This window comes from Puma concolor, chromosome A3, assembly GCF_028749965.1.
Source record: "Puma concolor isolate L17-30 chromosome A3, mPumCon1.1.hap2, whole genome shotgun sequence".
In the NCBI taxonomy this organism is placed as follows: Eukaryota; Metazoa; Chordata; class Mammalia; order Carnivora; family Felidae; genus Puma; species Puma concolor.
In genome coordinates, this window is record NC_141669.1 from 104817390 (window position 1) to 104838133 (window position 20744).

General features: G+C 49.0%; 1 protein-coding gene across 1 annotated transcript in view; it reads left to right on the forward strand.

Annotated features, from left to right (window-relative positions):
• Positions 1 to 20416, forward strand: part of JAG1 (jagged canonical Notch ligand 1) — a 36184-nt gene extending 15768 nt beyond the window's left edge. Inside the window, exons 5-26 of the mRNA XM_086701679.1 lie at positions 1518 to 1578; positions 5428 to 5558; positions 6062 to 6181; positions 6609 to 6722; positions 7935 to 8048; positions 8630 to 8743; positions 9161 to 9207; positions 9548 to 9721; positions 10342 to 10492; positions 11272 to 11436; positions 11839 to 11952; positions 12480 to 12593; positions 12699 to 12812; positions 12949 to 13065; positions 13562 to 13589; positions 14056 to 14141; positions 15534 to 15647; positions 16247 to 16356; positions 16473 to 16706; positions 16885 to 17016; positions 17192 to 17342; positions 18160 to 20416. Coding sequence (XP_086557805.1) covers positions 1518 to 1578; positions 5428 to 5558; positions 6062 to 6181; positions 6609 to 6722; positions 7935 to 8048; positions 8630 to 8743; positions 9161 to 9207; positions 9548 to 9721; positions 10342 to 10492; positions 11272 to 11436; positions 11839 to 11952; positions 12480 to 12593; positions 12699 to 12812; positions 12949 to 13065; positions 13562 to 13589; positions 14056 to 14141; positions 15534 to 15647; positions 16247 to 16356; positions 16473 to 16706; positions 16885 to 17016; positions 17192 to 17342; positions 18160 to 18617 — 2963 coding nt within the window. The 3' untranslated portion in view covers positions 18618 to 20416. The remainder of the gene's footprint in view (positions 1 to 1517; positions 1579 to 5427; positions 5559 to 6061; positions 6182 to 6608; positions 6723 to 7934; positions 8049 to 8629; positions 8744 to 9160; positions 9208 to 9547; positions 9722 to 10341; positions 10493 to 11271; positions 11437 to 11838; positions 11953 to 12479; positions 12594 to 12698; positions 12813 to 12948; positions 13066 to 13561; positions 13590 to 14055; positions 14142 to 15533; positions 15648 to 16246; positions 16357 to 16472; positions 16707 to 16884; positions 17017 to 17191; positions 17343 to 18159) is intronic.
• The last annotated feature ends 328 nt before the right edge of the window (positions 20417 to 20744 follow it).

Genomic DNA, 20744 nt, shown 5'->3' on the forward strand with positions numbered 1-20744 from the left:
ACTGCTGAATGTTGGCTGCTAACAGCTCACAGCTGTTTCTTCTCTGGAGCATTGTCCTTGGCCAAACAGCCACTCCCTGCCCCTTCCCTACTGCTCACAGTCTGTGAATGACTGGATTGGGGGTACAAAGGCCAGCCCTGCTGGCACTGTGTGCTTCCGTTCACACTCCAGAGCTTCCCCTGGGATCAGGTTGAAGCCAGACTCCAGCTGAGACCCCTGCTCAGCTCCTTCCCTTGCCTCCATCTGCTGCCTTCAGTTCCCTTCTCCTGCACCCAAATCCCTTTCTCAGGCTCTGCTTCTAAGGGAACCTGACCTAAAACAGATGCCACATGGGACAGGGCTAGCTCAGTGCCTGAACCTATGATCCTGTAGGAAATGACAGCCCCTGAGCTCAGGGTGGCCTTACAGCAAGCTTTCACTGTGCATCTGTGGGGGCCGTGGCATTGAAGGGTGGGGGTGAGTGGTGAACCTGAGCTTTCCTACTTGTGTAGAGTTGGGCCCATCCACAGTAGTGCAGGCTTTTAGATGTGCTGTCTGCTGTCCCAGCCCTTCTGCCCAGATTCAGTGAGTTAGTACACAGACGCAGATGTTCACAGAATTATCTGTGGTCTTTACCTTTACAAAGCTTCTAATTCACTGCAAATGAGTAAGTCTAGTTGACCAGACTAGGCCCTCACAAACTTCAATGTCCTCTGCTAATTTCACATAATTTGGTAAATTCTTTCAAGATATCCCCAAAAAGGGAGTTTTTGAATTGTGACTAAGGAGTGGGATGAAGAGGAATCTTCAGGTCTCCTGGACTTTTCTTAAATAACTAGAATTTTTAAAGGATGGCATTTCCGGGATCCAGATCAATGAATTGATAAACGTATAGTAGTTGGTGTTTTAAAAATCAGTAACAATTACTTAAAAACCGTGTGTAGTATTTCTTACCATCTGTTCAAATTTTTTTCTTTTAATCAAGGAAGCAGAATTGCTTTGTGAGGCTACTTCACAGAAGTGCCACCAGAGCTGGCCCCCAGATTAGCCTGCCAAATGAAGCCAGCCTGCTTGGCTTTGTTAGTCCCATGGGATTTTTGAGACATCAGGCATTCTAGGGGATGGTGATGTAGGGGTTAAGAAGGCTGGAGCTCATCTGAATGTGCTGGGATGGGACTGAGTGGTTGAGACGAGGAAGGATCACAGCTCCTGTTCTCTCGGAGAGGGTGGGAACTGACAGGGAGCAGGGTAGCTATTGTTTAGACAGACTGGATGAAGATCCCCCTCCCCCATCAACTTGCCTGCATTTTGTTTCTGAGTAGGATCATGTTTTGAAGATCTGCTAGCACGGCCTTGAAGTTTAAAGCTGGATTTGCTATTTGGGCACCTCCCATCTTCCTCTCCTTACAATGGACTTGACATGAGATCTCTTAAAATCGTGGATTTTGTAGGCTTAATGCACTAGGCCATTCTCATGGTGGTGGTGGTGCACGAAACCATGTGCTTGACACATCCTTCTGTGTTGTGTTTTTTTACAGCTATCTGCCGACAGGGCTGTAGCCCCAAGCATGGGTCTTGCAAACTCCCAGGTGACTGCAGGTAAATGACTAGACTTATTATTATTATCTTTTAATTCTTTAATGCAAGAGAGGGACTGAATTTATTGTGAATATGCCTCTTTTTCTTTGGAGGGCAAGAAAGCTTTAAAAAAAAATTCAAATAGGCACATCCGAAGCTTATTAAATTATACCAGCTGTCTGGTGGAATGTGCACACTTCTCTCTTGGAAAAAAAAAAACTCTTATGGGCATAGTCAGTGACTTCATGTATTAACTGTTCTGTAAATTGATAACACGTTTTTATAATCTTCCCCTTAAAGTGCTAATGGATGAGATGGAGGGATGTGGGTTTCTTTGAGTCTGTCTCCTCCCCCAACCTTGTTTGCCATCTCCTAGCCCTCCCCCACTTTTCCCATCAATAGGGGACAGCGGAGCATTCTTTAGAATGGGATTAGTACAATCTCCTGGCCCCTTTGCAGGCGGGAGCCGGCCGGTGCTGAGAGGTTAATGGCTGCGCTGGAATCTTGTCAGTTGAGCCTGATGAATGTAGACTTTTGCTGCTGGCCTTTGAAGTCTGTTCTTTTATGGTCCCGGACAATGCAGAAGCCAGAGACCCACCCCGACTGGTTCACGATTACAGTTTTTGGAGCCTTCTTGAAATGTACATTATGCCCATTTAGGAAAGGCTTGCTTCAGGAAATAGTGTTGGTGTCTGTGGCATATTGACACAATCTCCCACTTTACTCTCCTTCCTCCCAAATCTTCAGGATTAGCAGATTAAGGGTGACACCAAAAGGATCCCTGGGGCCTCTCATTTTTGCCCCAGACGCCACCCTGGTTTGAGCCAAGGGAAGCATATAAAACAATCTAAACCAGTGCATCTCAAACAGATGTTACCTGGGGCTCTTGTTCTAATGCAGAGACTGATTCCATAGGTCTGGGTGGGCCCAAGTCTCTGCATTTCTAACAAGCTCCCCAGTGCTGCTGCTGTTGCTGGTGGGACCGGACTTTGGGAATCACTGCCCCCAACCTCAGTACTCAAGTCAGAATTCCCTTGAAGTGACAGGGAACCGTCAAAATTCAGATTCCTGGGTACTGCCCCCCACCCACTGGACCCCAGTCCAGGGGTTGGCCCAAGAATCTGCATTTTGAAGAGCCTACCAAGTGAGTGTATTTTGAGGACTGCTGCTCTACAGAGAATTCTCTGTGGTCTTTACCTTCATGGCTCCACCACGGCATCTGTTCCCCTCCCATGCAGGGGGGACACTGAGCTCTGAGGCTTGACACTGAAGTGAGAACCAAGGCAGCTGGAAGTCCAGTAAAACCAGGCTGACCTGAAGTTGTCTCTTCTGACACTTGAGAGAAAAGTTTATTTTCTGGAAGGCTGGGTGGGTTCGCATATGAAGCCCCATGGTGGCAGCTGACGGTAGTATTTAACAGCATTGCTGTCAAAGGTTGAGCAGGAATCCACCTACCTGTGCTCTTCATTATTAAGGGTGTCCTGGAGAAAGTCAGATCAGCAGCGCTATTAGCCACTCTGGGCCTGCTCCGCGTGCAGAGCTCAGATGGGTATCAGCGGAGTCCGACCATGATTTCTGCTGCTGTCATCAGAATAGGCATGCTGCTGCGCAGGGGAGGGCCCTCCCAGCCAGAACAACAGGCTTTGTTTCCAGAATTTAGCCCTTTCTCTTTCGAAGTCTCCCCTCCCACTCCCTGCCCAGACACGCACCGGTGCCCTTATTTACTTAAGGTGCGACTTTCCCACACGTCATTTGCATAGTCTCCTCAGCCCATCTTGTTCTGCCTACCTTGAAGGAAAATCAAAACAGAACCTTCTAGCCCAGGAGGTTCAGGTTGTGTCCTGCTCCAGAAATAGCTGAATGGCGAGTTACCCTGTAAGTTGTCTTTTGGATTATGTATTACAGAGGTGGTTTTTTTTGTTTGTTTTTTTGTTTTTTTTATCCTCACATGAGAAACCTTTACTGGTTTTGTTGTTCCCAAGTAGACTGAGATTCCTTCTCCTGGTTGCACATGCTTGCTTTATTGCAAGCCTGCCAATAATATCAAACTTAATGATGAATCATCATATGAAGACAGTCACTTCAAATTCTCATGAGAACCTTAATCATAGATTATTTAACTGGGATAACTTTGTGGATGCCTCTTTAGGGTCAGTATTTTTATTTGTTTTCTTTTGAAGTCATCTGTGGCCTCTTGTGGTTTCTTTTTTATGCTTGGGGATCCAGCGCTCATTAATTAAGAGGTGAGGTTGGGTCCTCAGCTGCCTCTTCTTGCTTTTATTAGGCAAATGGAAGAGGTGTACTGATCCTTAATTTGGAAGGGAGTAAGAAGACAGTAAGAAATACTGCTATTTCCAAATCAGTTCCCTCTTAATATTTCAAGCTAGGAATATTCATCTTTTACTGAATGAACCCTGCCCCCCCCCAACTCCCACGAACTTGAGTGTCCCACTTTCTTAACGAAATTTCTGCCAGATTTTTTTCTTTACTCCTCTGAATGGTCACTTGTCATTTAGACTAATGTTCTGTTTTACATAAAGCCAAATCCTCTGTCTGATTCATTTTAAACCACGCATTCTGGTGGTTCTTTGAACTGGGGTGTGGATGGCTTGTTTGTAGAAGTTAGGAAGTGGTTAGTCAGTGTTCTCAGGGGTTAAGTTGACTCTTGGCCGTGGGTGATTAGCTATTAGCTGGATCCCTATAATTTTCCCATGACCAGGATTTGCTAGCCTGCCTCCAGCTCTCTGGAAACGGAAAGCTTTCCTTTCTTGGGGGTGCTTGTTTTCCACAGTTACAGCTGAGTGGTTGGGGGTGGGGGAGGGTGGTGGTAGTTCTTCCCTCAGCTTTTCCCAGGTCCTGTTATAGAAATACTCTGCCCATCCCTGTACCAAGTTCACCCCACCTTCACCAGGCTTTCCAGGGGCCCCTCCTGTTTGTCACAGCTTGAGTTTTGAGAAGGCAGTTAAAGTTTCCGAGGGCTTGAAACTTGAGGGGCTGGTGGCTGAGACCCTGCCCCTCCTCCACCCCAGGTGAAGGTTTATGTTTGTGTTTTTGTTTGGGGATCAAAGGCACCATTTGGCCTCCGAAGAGTCTGATTAATGAGGCGCTTATAAAGGAAACTCGACTCTGTTCCCCAATACTAGATAAACTGGGTTGACCTTTTTTTCTTTTTGCAAAGTGAGAAATAACTCTAAAATGAATTAGCCTAAGCAGCTCCGGTAGTGGGTCGTAAATTATCCATGGGATTGGTTCCAAGTGCTGTTGCCTCCCTCACCCTCCTGCAAAAGTGGGTTCCGAGATCTCAGCCGCCTCTTTGCCAGAGGAGGGTGCCCCCTTCCCCACCCCCCCTTGTGTGATTTCCTAAAGCCTCATCAGGAGGCAGCTTCCTGCCGCACTGGGGTGTCTTGTTGCATTTTTGCGCGCTGGGGTCGTGACTTGCTGTTTAGACAAAGAGCCTGGCCGCTGTGTAAAAGCTGCCAGCAGTGCCGCGTTTAGGAAGACTTTCACATGGCTATTGTCACCCGAGAGTCCTTCCTTCGCCTCCGTAGCCAGCGGGGTCTTGATTTATTCCATGCCCCCACCCTTGCACAGCCTTGTGAGTCTGAGAAGAGAGTGGCTTTGTGAGGGCAGCCCCCGCCGGCCTCTCCCCAGACAGCCCTGCTTTTGTAGGGAGTCGCCTGGGAGGGGACCTTGGCCCAACTACTGAAAATGTTTATTTAGACGGAGCCCCCGGGTAAACCTTGAGAGTCAACTGTCCTATCCCCCAAAATGAAACAAGATAGGAAAGGCCTGGACTTCTTAGCCTTGCCTTTAAATGACGTTGCGCTCCCCAAATGTTCCAAGGACTAAAGCAGAGTGTGCTGTCTCCAGGTGCCAGTATGGCTGGCAGGGCCTGTACTGTGACAAGTGCATCCCGCACCCGGGGTGCGTCCATGGCACCTGTAACGAGCCCTGGCAGTGCCTCTGTGAGACCAACTGGGGCGGCCAGCTCTGCGACAAAGGTAGGGCCCTTGGGGACTGGATCTCGGGGCAGGACGGGGGCCTTGGGCACAGGAAGACTTAAGGGGTGGGGCAGCCAGAATCGAGTTTTTTACTTTTGTTTATTTTTATTGGCAGGGACTTTTAATTCTGAATTTGAATTTGCTTTTAGTGCTGGGGTTGGCGGTATATTTTTCTGGTTTTATTTTTTTATTTTTATTTTTTAATGTTTATTTTTGAGAGAAAGCACGAGTGGGGGAGGGGCAGAGAGAAAGGGAGACACAGAATCCGAAGCAGGCTATAGGCTCTGAGCTGTCAGCACAGAGCCTGACGTGAACCCACAAACTGAGATCACGACCTGAGCCAAAGTCAGATGCTTAACTGACTGAGCCACCCAGGTGCCCCTTCAGGTTTTATTTTTTGAAACAGAAACGGGGTGGGGGTAGGGGTGCAGCTAGAAACATGGCAGGTTAGCAGCCTGTATGGTCTTCTCTGAGCTGCTCCCATCCTGGGGTCTTTCTGGCAGATCTCAACTACTGTGGGACTCACCAGCCCTGTCTCAACGGGGGAACTTGCAGCAACACAGGTCCTGACAAGTATCAGTGTTCCTGCCCTGAGGGGTATTCAGGACCCAACTGTGAAATCGGTAAGTGGCCCAGGCAGGATGAGACCCCTCCCTACCCTCAGCTTGAGAAAAAAAATAACACGCTTAAGGACACGTAAAAAGATGAAAATACCCTCCAAAGTGAAGACTGGTTGTCTCAGCAGTTCTGTGGGTCTTTGAAAGTTCCTTTGAGCAGCACCAGTGTTTGTGGTGATGCTGGCTAGCGTGGGGGGTGGGGTGTTGGCCATGCGGCTACCCGGCTCACAGATGCCTTGGAATGTGACTGGAGACACTTAGAAAGAGGACTTCCTGTCTCCTGTAGACACAGTGGGCTTATAGCACATGCTTGCTTTCATTTTTTCGAAGCGAGCTTGAGCTGGTGGCCCAGGCGTGGGACTTGGCAGCAGGGAGAGGACGTAGGTAGCGACAAGCGGGAGCCCCTTGCTGACTGCCCTCCTGGTTTTCGCAGCGGAGCATGCCTGCCTGTCTGACCCCTGCCACAACAGGGGCAGCTGCCGGGAGACCTCGCTGGGGTTTGAGTGTGAGTGTTCCCCGGGCTGGACAGGCCCCACGTGTTCCACGAGTAAGTCTGGGTTGTGGCCTGTGTCTTTTCCGGAGGATCAGATACGGGGTTGGGGGCAGGCGCCTGGGCTTGGTTCAAGGTCAGGTCTCAGTGGGAAGGGGTGGATTCTGCCAGCGGTCTGGTGGGGAGTCTGGCTGGGGCTTCTCCGGCCTTTGCGCTGCACCCTCATCCTCCTGCGCTAAGTTAGCACGTGTGTCTGCTACTGAAGAGCCTTCTCCATGGGAGACCTCCATCCTTTGCATGTGCTCCCTGGAGCTCTGCCTCCTTCAAATCAAGTTCTGGTTCTGGTTCCTGCAACCATGGAGAGGCTGCCCGTGGGGGAGGCTGTCACTCCTGGATTTCATCATGGGTGCAGGTGGCCCCCAAAGAGAGACCTGGGCCACAGGGTTGTTGTGGCTGCAAGGCCTGGCTGCACGTCAGGACCACCTGGGTGCCGGACAATGCAGATGGGTCCTTCCCACAGTTTCCCTTTGGAATTGGGGAGTCCACATTTTGTAATAAGCACCTGGGTTTCTGAGGTGCAGCCAGGCCTGAGAACCACTGTGCTCAGCACGCACAGTCGAGAATGTGGGTTCTGGGGTCGGATCACCTGGGCTGGCACTGTGGCACCTGCCTGCCTCTCCTAGGGCCGGTCTTTACCTCCCGGTGCCCTGTTTAAAGGAGACAGTAGCAATTCCCATCTCTTAGGGTTGTGAGGAGCCGATGACCGAATTCCCAGAGAAAGCCTGGTACTTCAGAAGTGGGTAGTAGGTGAATGAAGAGGCCACTGTATATAGTCCAGTGTAGAGGGTGTGGGGTGGGATGTAGACCCCAGGTATGGAATTTTGGGAAAACCCTGTGAGCAAGTAAGAATAATGTTTTCTACCAGTAAAGAAGAGTTCTTTTTCCTTACTACTTCTTAGCTATCCCTGAGCCATGCTGGAACTTTCCTTTAAAAATAAGGAGTAGGCAGAGCTAGATGAGCCATGTTACCCATGGGTTGATGCTCTGGGGATCCAGCTGGCTCTCCCTGCTGCTTAGGTTGGGGATTAAATGAACTGGGGCACTGGAGGATTTAAAGCTAAAATCAGGCCTTATCGTCATAGCGGTCACTTCTAGCAGGTGTCTGGCTCTTAAGTGAAGGCCCCTCGTGTAAGGGTTGGCATTAAATGATCTAATTGTCAAACGGACTGAGATTAAAATGCCAGCTCTTTTTTCCCTTTTGTCCAACAGACATTGATGACTGTTCTCCAAATAACTGTTCCCATGGGGGCACCTGCCAGGACTTGGTTAATGGATTCAAGTGTGTGTGCCCGCCCCAGTGGACTGGCAAAACGTGCCAGTTAGGTAAGGAAATTCCTGCACCGAGGTTAGCTTTGATGATCAGAGCTGTTATAGAAGATGAGCCTGTGGTGGTGTGAGCTTGCACACCATCCTACTAAAAAGTAATTTATTGTCGAGAGTCCGGCGGGCCTGGGAGAGAGAACTCGAATGCAGATGGCCTAGCTCTTTTAGGCCCTGTGGGAAAGTCGTGGGATCCCTTGAACCATGTCAATCGTCTGTCCGAGGAGTGTTCAGCTGGGTTCCAAACGGGGATGGTCTCATGAGGAATGAGCTGTCTGCATTCTTGCTGCCACATTTAAATCCCAGCAACTAGGCTGCGTGGAGTGTTATACAGCAATGCCTGGTGGCTTTCTGCTCTTCCGGCTGGGGGCCAGTTGTTAACCAGCAGCCTGAAAGTTATCAATTAGCATACCTTATTGGATAATGGCTAGGGAGAGGGATCAGCTGCTCAAAATAGCGGGAACCTAGTATCTGGGATTTAGGTTATTAGCATGTCTCCTATTGGAGGCAAACTATTGCTAGGGTGTTTTGGGGGAGGTGGGATAAATCTCCATTTCTCACTACCCCTCCGCGTTTTCTTTCAGATGCAAATGAGTGCGAGGCCAAACCTTGTGTAAATGCCAAATCCTGTAAGAATCTGATTGCCAGCTACTACTGTGATTGCCTCCCAGGCTGGACGGGTCAGAATTGTGACATAAGTGAGTACCTTTTGTTTCGATTTTGATTTTTGTGAAACTTGGGTATTGAAGGCTTTGTCAGCCTGTACGTTGGCTCCAGTGCTAAGACTTGAGTGATAAAAGGAAAACCTGAGTGGGAATGTTTTTGGAGAGGGAGTGATCAGTGCAGAAATGAAAACATACACTTTATCAGGCTCATTAGCCAGTAAAACAGCCATATTCTGATAAGGTGGCTAAAACAATGATGTGAAGTTTCACTCGCTCATTCTGGAGGAATTAGGGAGGGTTCCCACCCAGTGTAATAACCTTCTGTCAGGGGGAAGCACACAGGAAATCTGATTTGAGGCTTTTATCTGTCCTGAGCGGAGAGCACTTTTCAATTAAGCCTAGTTTCAATGTAAATTGCCTCTTTAATATGAGGACTTGTTTATTTTTTAGATATTAATGACTGCCTTGGCCAGTGTCAGAATGACGCCTCCTGTCGGGTATGTAAATCTTTGCTTAAATGAAAACCTTAATGATTGACCCAAGTCTGTGAGATTTATGTGACCCTGGGAGAGCTCTGTCCCTCAGGGATTTAAAAATGCAGGTGAAAAGTGATTCTCTGGAAGTTTCACTTGGGCTTGTGTTACCCCCAGCCTCCTGGGAGCCATCTTGAAGGCATGCATGTAGAAATTCCCCTTCAGCATTTCGGGAGGCTTGGCATTTGGTGATTTCAGTGAATCCGTGGAACGGCAGCAGTCATGCTAGACCACTGAAGCCCCGTGTTTGTGGAATACATAGAAAAAAGCATGTATTTCTCCCCCCTCCTTCTTCCTCTTCCAGGATTTGGTTAATGGTTATCGCTGTATCTGTCCACCTGGCTATGCAGGCGATCACTGTGAGAGAGACATCGATGAATGCGCCAGCAACCCCTGTTTGAATGGGGGTCACTGTCAGAATGAAATCAACAGATTCCAGTGTCTGTGTCCCACTGGTTTCTCTGGAAACCTCTGTCAGGTGAGCTGTGCTAGAACCTCCACAGGCCAAGTTTCTACAGCAGAACTCCCTCTGCCTCCTCTCTCTGCCCTCTCCTCTCCACCCCCCCTTCCCCTCTTCCTCCATCTGTCTTCCCCTTCTTTCCCCTCCCCCTTCTCCTCCTCCTCCTCTTTCCCCCTCCCCACCTCCTCTCCCCTCTTCCTCCCTTGGTTCCCCCCTTCTTCCTCCTCCCCTCCCCCATCCTCTCTCCCCCCCCCAACCCCCCCCCTCCTCCTCCTTGTGTTTGTCCTTTCCCTTCCCTTTCCTCTTCTTTCCTGTTCCCCTCCTGACTCTGTAGTTGCCATCCAGGGACTAGGGACTTTTGCTAGGCAAATGCAGGTGGAAGGACACGGAGGAGTGGTTTCCTTCGTAGTGTCAGCAGCCTGTCGATTTGACTTGGTGCCCCCGACTCCATGCTCTCCCACTCTGCCCTGTTTTTCCCATGCATATCTGGACAGTCTCTAGGACATAACTGTATATTACGTAGAGCATTCTGCTCATGGAAGCAGGTAAAGGGGTCAGATTCCAGGATCCGCTGCCCTTGAGCACTTATAGTCACACCTTTGTTTCTTTTCCCCCTCCTCTGCTCCTGGTCCTTGCAGCTGGACATCGATTATTGTGAACCCAATCCCTGCCAGCACGGTGCCCAGTGCTACAACCGCGCCAGCGACTATTTCTGCAAGTGTCCTGAGGACTACGAAGGCAAGAATTGCTCCCACCTTAAAGACCACTGCCGCACGACTCCCTGTGAAGGTACCTCCCCCACCTGTGGCCCTGGCTCGTCTCCAGGGCTCAGTCCTCTTTCCCCATTTGCCAGTTCCCCTCAATAGTCTCAGAAGCTGTGTAGCTGAGATTGAAAACCCCTAACCTGATGGCTGGGGGAAGCCAGAACATGTGGGAACAATCCATTCAGGCCCGCCAGTGGGACAGCCATGTCCTGTTCTGGGGTGGGCGGATTTGCAACCCTGAGACCTTCCTCAGAGCAGTGCTGCCAGAAGACCTTTCTGCAGCAGTGGACTGTCAGGGAGGGTAGCTTTTAGTGTGACTCCCAGGCCTAGAAACTGATTATTTTCCTGAATTTCAATTCATTTAAATTTAAATAGCCGCCAATGTCCTGTGGCTGTTGTAGGAGGTAGCACAGTCTTCAGGTTCTCTGTTCTTTGCTGGCTTTAGTGTGATTAAATAGGAAGGATAGCTGGCTCTTTCTCCTTTAGTAATCTTCTGTCAAACAGATGTCAAAGGTAGGATGAGAGGGGCCCACAGACAACACGTAGGCTTCTTAGCCACCTACGGAGAAAATGCCTTAAAAAACAAACAAAAAACACTTGACTGCCTGGAGTCTCCGCTTTGCCTGTCAGTGTGACCTGGCATGTTGCCAGAGTCTTGGCCCTCGAGGTGCCTCTTGACTTATAACCCTCATTAGCCAAGGGGTGCCTGTCTCTAGGAAAGCAGGCTTGGCGTGGGTCCTTGCCTTGGGAATGCCGTGTCTTATGGGTCCGCGGCCGTGATCTGATCCCAAGTGTGTCTTCTAGTGATTGACAGCTGCACTGTGGCCATGGCTTCCAATGACACGCCTGAGGGGGTGCGGTATATTTCCTCGAACGTCTGTGGTCCCCACGGGAAGTGCAAGAGTCAGTCGGGAGGCAAATTCACCTGCGACTGTAACAAAGGCTTCACTGGAACGTACTGCCATGAAAGTAAGACCCCTCTTCGGGGAATGGGGCACGGTACCCCCACCCTGCCTCTCTGCTCAGCTCAGGAAGCATTTGAGATTGAATCGTTTCAGTTGAGACCAATGAAAGTTTACTATTAGATGTAGGATCTAAGACAGAGTTGTGTTTATAAGATCACTGACGCCTCTGACCCTTCAGATCGTTTATGTTAGAATATTCTGGAATCTGACTAGTTTGGGTGGTCCCGCTGAGTTTCTTCTCTACTCCCTCCAAGTAGCTTAGCTTATGAGGCATTAAATAAAACAGACAAGGCATCCTCTGGTGCCACCTGGCACCTCGTTTTCTCAGGGGGCAGCCTTTGGACCAGTGCCTAGCTATGGCACTAGTTGGCCTTTATTTACCAGCTTCTTCACCTTCCCTTCACAGACATTAATGACTGCGAGAGCAACCCCTGTAAAAATGGCGGTACTTGCATCGATGGTGTCAACTCCTACAAGTGCATCTGTAGTGACGGCTGGGAGGGGGCCTACTGTGAAACCAGTGAGTCTGTGGTCTTCATGGGCCAGACAGCTCTGGGATGCTGGGGTGAGAGGAGTCTTCACGGGAGGCTTTTCTTTTTAATGGGAGCCTGACCAACCATAAGACCCCCATAGTTCTTGTCATGGCATAGCACTGCCTGTGTCCTGTTGAATGCTGAAGACAGCCAACCGGAAGGAACAGCAGCTGAGGAGCTAGAGAATCGGGCTGTGATTAGGATAAATACCCTGCTTGCAGAGACAGTAATCTTCCTTTTGTTTTGACTGTAACTTGTACCTGTCCTGATTTTAATTTCCACGGGAGTGACCGAAGCCTGCCCCTGTCTTGCCACTTCGTGGTGTTAGAAATAACCCACTTTTAGAAAGCAGTGAAGGTGTTTATGTCCTGGGATGACTCAGCTGGTCTTGGACCTTGGAGTGGAGAGCATTGGGTGGAGGTAGCCATCACCATAGCAAGGGTGCGGCTCTTACATGCTGGGTGGGCATGGTCCTGGAAGCATCTTCAGCTGGGTGTCTCCTCTTTGATTCTAGACATTAATGACTGCAGCCAGAATCCCTGCCACAATGGGGGCTCGTGTCGTGACCTTGTCAATGACTTTTACTGTGACTGTAAAAACGGGTGGAAAGGAAAGACATGCCACTCACGTAAGTGGTAGCTGACTAGGGCCCCATCTCTGCAACCCCTCCCACCCTCCGTCTTCTGTGAGGAGGGGCTGGCCAGGGGCTCAAGCTGAGATCCTCCTCCTCCAGGTGACAGCCAGTGTGATGAGGCCACGTGCAACAACGGTGGCACCTGCTATGACGAAGGGGATGCTTTCAAGTGCATGTGTCCTGGAGGCTGGGAAGGGACGACCTGCAACATAGGTAGTTTTCTGCCTCACATGGGGTTCGCCACGGCCATCTGGGCACTTGTGACTTTCCCTGGCGGGTCTGGTTCTGGCCTCTCCAGACTGTTTTCGGATCCTCAGGGAGGGTGGTCCTGTCTGTTCTTGTCTCGTAGCCCGAAACAGTAGTTGCCTGCCCAACCCTTGCCATAACGGGGGCACCTGTGTGGTCAACGGCGACTCCTTCACGTGTGTCTGCAAAGAAGGCTGGGAGGGGCCCATCTGTACTCAGAGTGAGTGTCCCCTGCCCCACCCGCCTTGAACTCTCCGAGGGCTGCAGGAGCACATCCTGACACCCTCGGGGACTCGAGATGGAAACCAGAAGCAGAGCTGTTTGATGTCTGCTTCTGCATCACCTGGGTCTGTTCTAATGCACTTGATGGGCTGCAGCCCTGACCTGGGCATGAGAAAGTCGCCGTTGAGATAAGTGGAGACAGATGGTGTCTCGCTTCCCAGCGTGGGTCTGACCAGCAGCCTGTCTCCTTCCATTCTCACAGCCCCCTTCCCGCCCTGACCGGGGCCTCTTCCTGTGCAGTGTCCCACGGCACATGGAACAAAGTGTGTTGCAGGCCTGGTTCCAATTGAGCAGAGGTCTTAAGCGCATTTTGTTGGTGTTAACTATAGGTCTATCATATGGGTATTATGGAGATCAGTGGTGTTTCTCCTTAAGCTTAAAACTGCTTTGCCTGGTGAAGGCCTTACTATTAAGTTGTCTTTTTTACTTTGCAGATACCAATGACTGCAGTCCTCACCCCTGGTAAGCATGGCCACCTTTTAAGCCAGCGCTTGTTGGCTGTAGTGTGCATGGGCATCACCTAGGGATCTTGTCTAAAATGCAGGTTCTGATACAGGAGGTCTGGGGTGGGGCTGCAGACCCTGCCTGTCAAACAAGCTCCCAGGTGCTGCTCATCCTGCTGGTCTGGACCACACTTTAGTTAGCCAGGTTGTGCCTTCTTTTGGAGCAGTGATTCTCAACCTTGGCTGTGCATGAGAATCACCTGGGCAGTTTTTATAAGTCTCAATGCCTGGACTGCAAGGGAGACTGAAATTAGACTCTCCGGGGGTGGGACCCCGGCATCAGTATTTTTAAAGTTCCCCAAGTAGTGGCGAGGGCGGCCAAGGGTGGGAGCCACTGAATGTAATTGGCACAGCTACCTGAGGTTAACTGGTGGAGTCTTGGATCGGTAGGCTGGTTACTGAGTGGCCTTTGCTTTCCTTCTCAGTTACAACAGTGGCACGTGCGTGGATGGAGACAACTGGTACCGGTGTGAGTGTGCCCCAGGCTTTGCTGGACCTGACTGCAGAATAAGTAAGGAGCAGCCCTAGTTGGTTTCCCTAGTGGCTTTCTTTCCCCCAACACCAGCCCTTGGCCTGTACTTTCAGTCTTGAAAACAATTAAGGTCACTGCTCCCTTTAAGTAGCCCTGATAGGCAAGTGGCCTCCCACCTCCAGCTGGGATTAAGATAGCTCTGGCTGGAAATTTGCAGGTATCTGCTGGTCCTTCCCCGGGTGGCACAACCCCCTTCTAGGGGAGGCGGTACAAGCCACAGAATCTGACCATTAATCTATTCTGAGGCCTTAAAGGAAGAGGGTGCTTTTTCCCAGGACTACCCTAAAATTATGAGCCAGTGGACATTACCCACAGAGGACGGAGCTAAGGGCAGTAGAAGGGATGAGGGTTGTGGTTTCTAAAGGTCATGCCTTGGTGACATGATTAAAATGGGAGATGGGCAATGAAGTTTGTCAGGGTGCTTTTGATGTTGCTTTATTTTGAGCCTTTTCCTACTTTTTTATAAGCCTTTTTTTTCCTCCCTCCCTCCCCCCCCAAAAAAAGTGATTTTTTTTTTTTTGTTTTCATACCCAAACTATTTGAAATTTCACTAGTGCTGGAGATCACCAAGTCTGGGACTGACTGGTCTTCACTAAATAAGGGTACATTTGGTCTACTGCATGTTTCTAAGTTGTGCTGGCAAACTATGGTCTGGGCCCACTGCTTGTTTTTGTAAATAGTTTTATTGGCACACAGCCACACTCACCTATTTATATACTGTCTCAAGCTGCTTTCATGCTATAACAGAATTGAGTAGTCAAGACAGAACTCACATGGCCTGCAAAGCTTAAAATATTTGACCCTTTTCAAGAACTTTGCCAGCCCTTGCTCTTTTACTATCTGATAAAAAAGAACTAAAAATTGTGGCCTCCTGGGGTGCCTGGGTGGCTCAGTCGGTTAAGCATCCGACTTTGGCTCAGGTCATGATGTCGCAGTCTGTACGTTTGAGCCTTGTGTCAGGGTCTGTGCTGACAGCTCAGGGCCCGGAGCCTGCTTCAGATTCTGTGCCTCCCTCTTTCTCTGCCTCTCCTGCACTCGTGCTCTGTTTCTCTAAAAAAAAAAAAAAAAAAAACACAAAAAAAACCAAAAACCCACAACAATAAACCTTAAGGAAAAAAAAACAAAAAACAAAAAACTGATCTGAAAAGATTTTCAGCTAAGTCAGGCTAATGGTGATCTTTGTGGGGCAGTGACTGGTGGAGTTTTTTGGGGTACTGATGATCAGTTTATTTGGGTGCTGGTTACATGATAATTCATCAAGCTTATACTTGGGTTTATATGCTTTTCTATCTGTATGTTAGGTCAGTAAAAAACTTAGAAAACCATTATTGCTTCCCATTGGAGCCTAAACTTGAACTGCGTTTCTCCTAGACATCAACGAATGCCAGTCCTCACCCTGTGCCTTTGGGGCAACCTGTGTGGATGAGATCAATGGCTACCAGTGTGTCTGTCCCCCAGGGCACAGTGGTGCCAAGTGCCAAGAAGGTATGTGGGTCAGGCCGTAGCTGGCTGCGTCTTATGGGGTGAGCAGGCACTGTGCTCAGGAAGAGAACAGGGGGATATGCAGAGGGGGCCTCAGGGAAGGGGAAACTTAAGGGGTCCCCTACAAACAGGGTAGCCGTTTTTAGTCAACTCCTGGGCAATTACGTAGTTATGTTGTGTGACAGACCATCCCCCAATGTGTGGCTTAGAGCAGGCATTTGTTTGTATTGATCGTGGGCATGCGGGGCAGGCAGGGTGATAATGTGTTGCAGGGTGGGTTCAGGTCTATTCTGTGTTTCCTCACCCTCCTTGGACCAGCAGCCATATCTGGCAAATGGCAGGCCTGAAAGAATCCAAGCTCAACCATGAGAGACTTAGCTCCCATCACATCCAGTAATGCTGCAGTGGCCCAAGGAGGTCACAATGCCACGTGCAAAGGCAGCAGGAGAGGGAAGAACACCGGCCCTTTGTTGGGGGGTAACTGTTGTCCCATGGCAGAGGGCACAGATGTAATTCCTTCCCTAACAGGGAGGGAGTGAAGAGTGGAGAGAACAGTCTATAGAAAAGGAAACCCCTTGGACTCCTGCATTCCTGCATTTCAGTTTCAGGGAGACCTTGTATCACCATGGGGAGTGTGATCCCAGACGGGGCCAAGTGGGACGATGACTGCAATACATGCCAGTGCCTGAATGGAAGGATCGCCTGCTCGAAGGTACAGTGTGGGGGATGCCACAGATCACCTGCATCCTGGAGTTGCCATTGGGTGTTTGTCCTGAGCCACCTGCTCCCTCCCTCTCTCTCTCTCTCTCTCCCTCCCCACCCCTCCAGGTCTGGTGTGGCCCTCGACCCTGCTTGCTCCACAAAGGGCACAGTGAGTGCCCCAGTGGGCAAAGCTGCATCCCTATCCTGGATGACCAGTGTTTTGTCCGCCCCTGCACGGGTGTGGGTGAGTGTCGGTCTTCCAGTCTCCAGCCCGTGAAGACCAAGTGCACTTCTGACCCCTACTACCAGGATAACTGTGCAAACATCACATTCACCTTCAACAAAGAGATGATGTCGCCGGTACGGAACCACTACTTTTTTATTTTGGAATGGAAGGGTGTGTCTGCTGCTTCCAAGGCAGAGTGTCACCAGCTAGGACCTTGTTCTCCTTAGCTTAAATTCCTAACTTCCAAAGAAACCTCAGCCTTTTCTTTTTCTTCCAGTATCTTACATGTGTCCTTTTAAAATGTGATTCTAGGGCCTTACCACGGAGCATATTTGCAGTGAATTGAGGAATTTGAATATTTTAAAGAATGTTTCCGCCGAATACTCAATCTACATAGCTTGTGAGCCTTCCCCTTCTGCAAACAATGAAATACATGTGGCCATTGTAAGTATAAGACTCAGTCAGACTTAATTATGTGACTGCAAGGTAGTTAACAAACTTAAGTTAGCCAGTATCTGAGCACAGCAAAGCTGGACTCACATGTTTAAGTAACTTTGAATAAAGCCTACTGTGGAGTGCGGCCCTGACCCTCCATCTCACAGTTCTCCTTTTTCTGCAGTCTGCTGAAGACATACGGGATGATGGAAACCCTATCAAGGAAATCACTGACAAAATCATAGATCTCGTTAGCAAACGTGATGGGAATAGCTCCCTTATTGCTGCGGTTGCGGAAGTGCGAGTGCAGAGGCGGCCTGTGAAGAACAGAACAGGTAGGTGGGAACGGTCCCTTTGAGGACGAGCAAACTGATCTCATCTCACCATCCAACAAAAGCAGCAGGTGGGGTGTTAGTTGATGGTTCCCTGTCTCGAGGAGCCCCCCCCCCCCCCCGGCTGCCATTTAACCGGTGAAAAAACTGAGGCCAGCTGCCATGACCAAGTACCGGACTTCTTTCCCTGCCATCAAGCTGTGTTCTCAAAGGGGGGACCTCTGCAGAACATGTTGTTTCTAAGGCAGAGTGCACTGAGGCACCTCAAACTCCTGGCCACGCAAACCCTGCTGTGGCATTCTAGTGGCGTAGGACAGCCCAGCCTAAGTCCCGTGAACACTGGTTTGATAGGCAGCTCGTTGGCCCTGCAGGACATCCAGGCCCCCCTTTTGGCCATAGCTGTTGTAGCTAGGTGAGAAACAGGGTGCATGAGCATCTGGGACATGTGAGCTCTGCACGCTCAGATCAGGTTTCTGGTAATTCTGAAAATCGGACCCTATAACCAGCTGCCTGAGGAGCCAGTCTTCCCTCGACTGAACCAGATGCTGCTCTCTCCACACGGAGTCAGGAGCCTCTAGGAGTTGCTGCTGTGCCTGGTCTCTGGGGACAAATGTGTCAGGGTCTCCAAGGGCCCAGATCCTGTACTTGCTTATCAACCTGTGAAGTGACAATATGTAATTGTGAAAAGGGGCTTGTCCCCATAGCACCCCTTGTAGGGACTAAGGACAGGGGAACCACTGTCAGTAGTCTTTTGTTCATGCGGTAGCTTTCTTTTTTCTTTCTTTTTTGAGAGTTCATTGGTTTTGTGCCCGCCTTACAGATTTCCTGGTTCCTCTGCTGAGCTCCGTCTTAACTGTGGCCTGGATCTGTTGCCTGGTGACAGCCTTCTACTGGTGCGTGCGGAAGCGGCGGAAGCCCAGCAGCCACGCTCGTGCGGCCTCTGAGGACAACACCACCAACAACGTGCGGGAGCAGCTGAACCAGATCAAAAACCCCATCGAGAAGCACGGGGCCAACACGGTCCCCATCAAGGATTACGAGAACAAAAACTCCAAAATGTCGAAAATAAGGACCCACAACTCGGAGGTAGAGGAGGACGACATGGACAAGCACCAGCAGAAAGCCCGGTTTGCCAAACAGCCGGCATACACGCTGGTAGACAGAGAAGAGAAGCCCCCCAATGGCACGCCGGCCAAACACCCAAACTGGACAAACAAACAGGACAACAGGGACCTGGAAAGTGCCCAGAGCTTAAACCGGATGGAGTACATCGTATAGCAGACAGTGGGCACCGTGGCCGCTAGGTAGAGTCTGAGGGCGCTGGGGGCTTGTAGTTCTTAAACGGTCATGTCCTATTCCAGTCTGAGGCTGTCGTTGACTTAGAATCCTGTGTTAATTTAAGTTCTGACAAGCTGGCTTACACTGGCAATGGTAGTTGCTGTGGTTGGCTGGGGAACCCCATGCTGCGTCTCACGGCTATGCAAACACAAGCCCCGAGTGCCCTGGTGCACAGGCCCCGCAGCTGCCCCCTCTCGGACCAGGTTCCCAGGAGAAGGCCCAGCCCCTGGGCTGAGCTTCCACCTCTGCCAGATGTCCCGATGGTGATGCAGTCTTAGGATCGTAGTTTTTATTTATATTTATTGACTCTTGAGTTGTTTTTGTATATTGGTTTTATGATGACGTACAAGTAGTTCTGTATTTGAAAGTGCCTTTGCAGCTCAGAACCACAGCAACTATCACAAATGAGTTTATTATTTATTTTTTTTATTGTATTTTGTTGTTGTTGGGGGAGGGGGGACTTTGATGTCAGCAGTTGCTGGTAAAATGAAGAATTTAAAGAGGAAAAATGTGTCAAAAGTAGAATTTTGTATAGTTATGTAAATAATTCTTTTTTATTAATCACTGTGTATATTTGATTTATTAACTTAATAATCAAGAGCCTTAAAACATCATTCCTTTTTATTTATATGTATGTGTTTAGAATTGAAGGTTTTTGATAGCATTGTAAGCATATGGCTTTATTTTTTTGAACTTATTTTCTTATTACGTGTTGCCTATAAGCCAAAATTAAGGTGTTTGAAAATAGTTAAAAGACAATAGGATGGCCTTCGGTGCCTGGAATACTGGCGGATTTTTTTTTTTCTTTTTTTGTACGACGTCAGATGTTTTAAAACACCTTCTATAGCATCACTTTAAAACACGTTTTAAGGACTGACTGAGGCAGTTTGAAAATTAGTCTAGAACAGGTTCCTTTTTTTTTTTTTCTGCTTTAGACTTGAAAAGAGACAGGCAGGTGATGGGCTACACAGCAGTTTAAGGGAACAAGCTGAGCTCTGACTTAACGTAGCCAAAATATGAGTGGTTGAATATCATTAAAAATATCAATTGTGTGAAGGTGGAAGTACACCAGTCTTATTTTGTAAATTCTGATTTCTTTTCACCATTCTTTTAATACTGAACCACTTGTAGATTTGATTTTTTTTTTTTTGTTATCTACTGCATTTAGGGAGTATTCCAATAAGCTAGTTGAATACTTGAACCTTAAAATGTCCAGTAAGATCACTGTTTAGATTTGCCATAGAGTACACTGCCTGCCTTAAGTGAGGAAATCAAATGCTATTTACAAAGTTGAAGACCCAAAAGGCTTATAAAACAGAGGAATTTCATTGGTTCACCACTGAGACCATGAAGATACTTTGTATTGTCCTATTAGTGTTATGAACATAAAAATGCATCTTTGATGTGTTGTTCCTGGCAATAAATTTTGAAAAGTAATATTTATTAAATTTTTTGTATGAAACCTGGAACAGTGTGGCCTCTTCTGAGCTGATGGAGTGGTGCTTGGGCTCTGCCTCGTGCCTTCACCACCCCACCAAATCTGTTCTGGTAAGCGGGGTGTGATCAATAGGCTGTGCTTGATGGGGATGTGGAAGGAAAAACCTAAAGCCTTGTCAGCCACAGAATTCAGCCAAAGAAGCCAGGGCTGTGAGAGCCCCATCTCGAGGGGGCCTTGATTCCCTTGTTATTCAACAGCAAGTGTGAATACTGCTTGAATAAACACCACTGGATTAATGGCCTGTAGTGTGAAGGTGAATTGTTCGTGAGCACTCATGGGAAAGGCCCACCACACTGAAAGCGTTTTTAAAAAGCTTGGAATAGTTTTAGGGGAGGAAGAGGGAGATTCAGTGCTTTCGAGTACCCGCCCCCCCCCCCCCCCCCCCCCCCGCGGCGCTACTTGGATTAATATTAACGTCCTGCTGTCATTTGAGACCACACCCTGGTGGCTTCCGTGCAAGCTCATGCCTCCAGGGTGGTTTCCTAGCTGCATGAGAGGTGATAGTTACAAGCTTCTGGGGTTAGAGCCATCTACTCATCACCTTTCTCAGGCAGGCAGTGTTTGGGTGG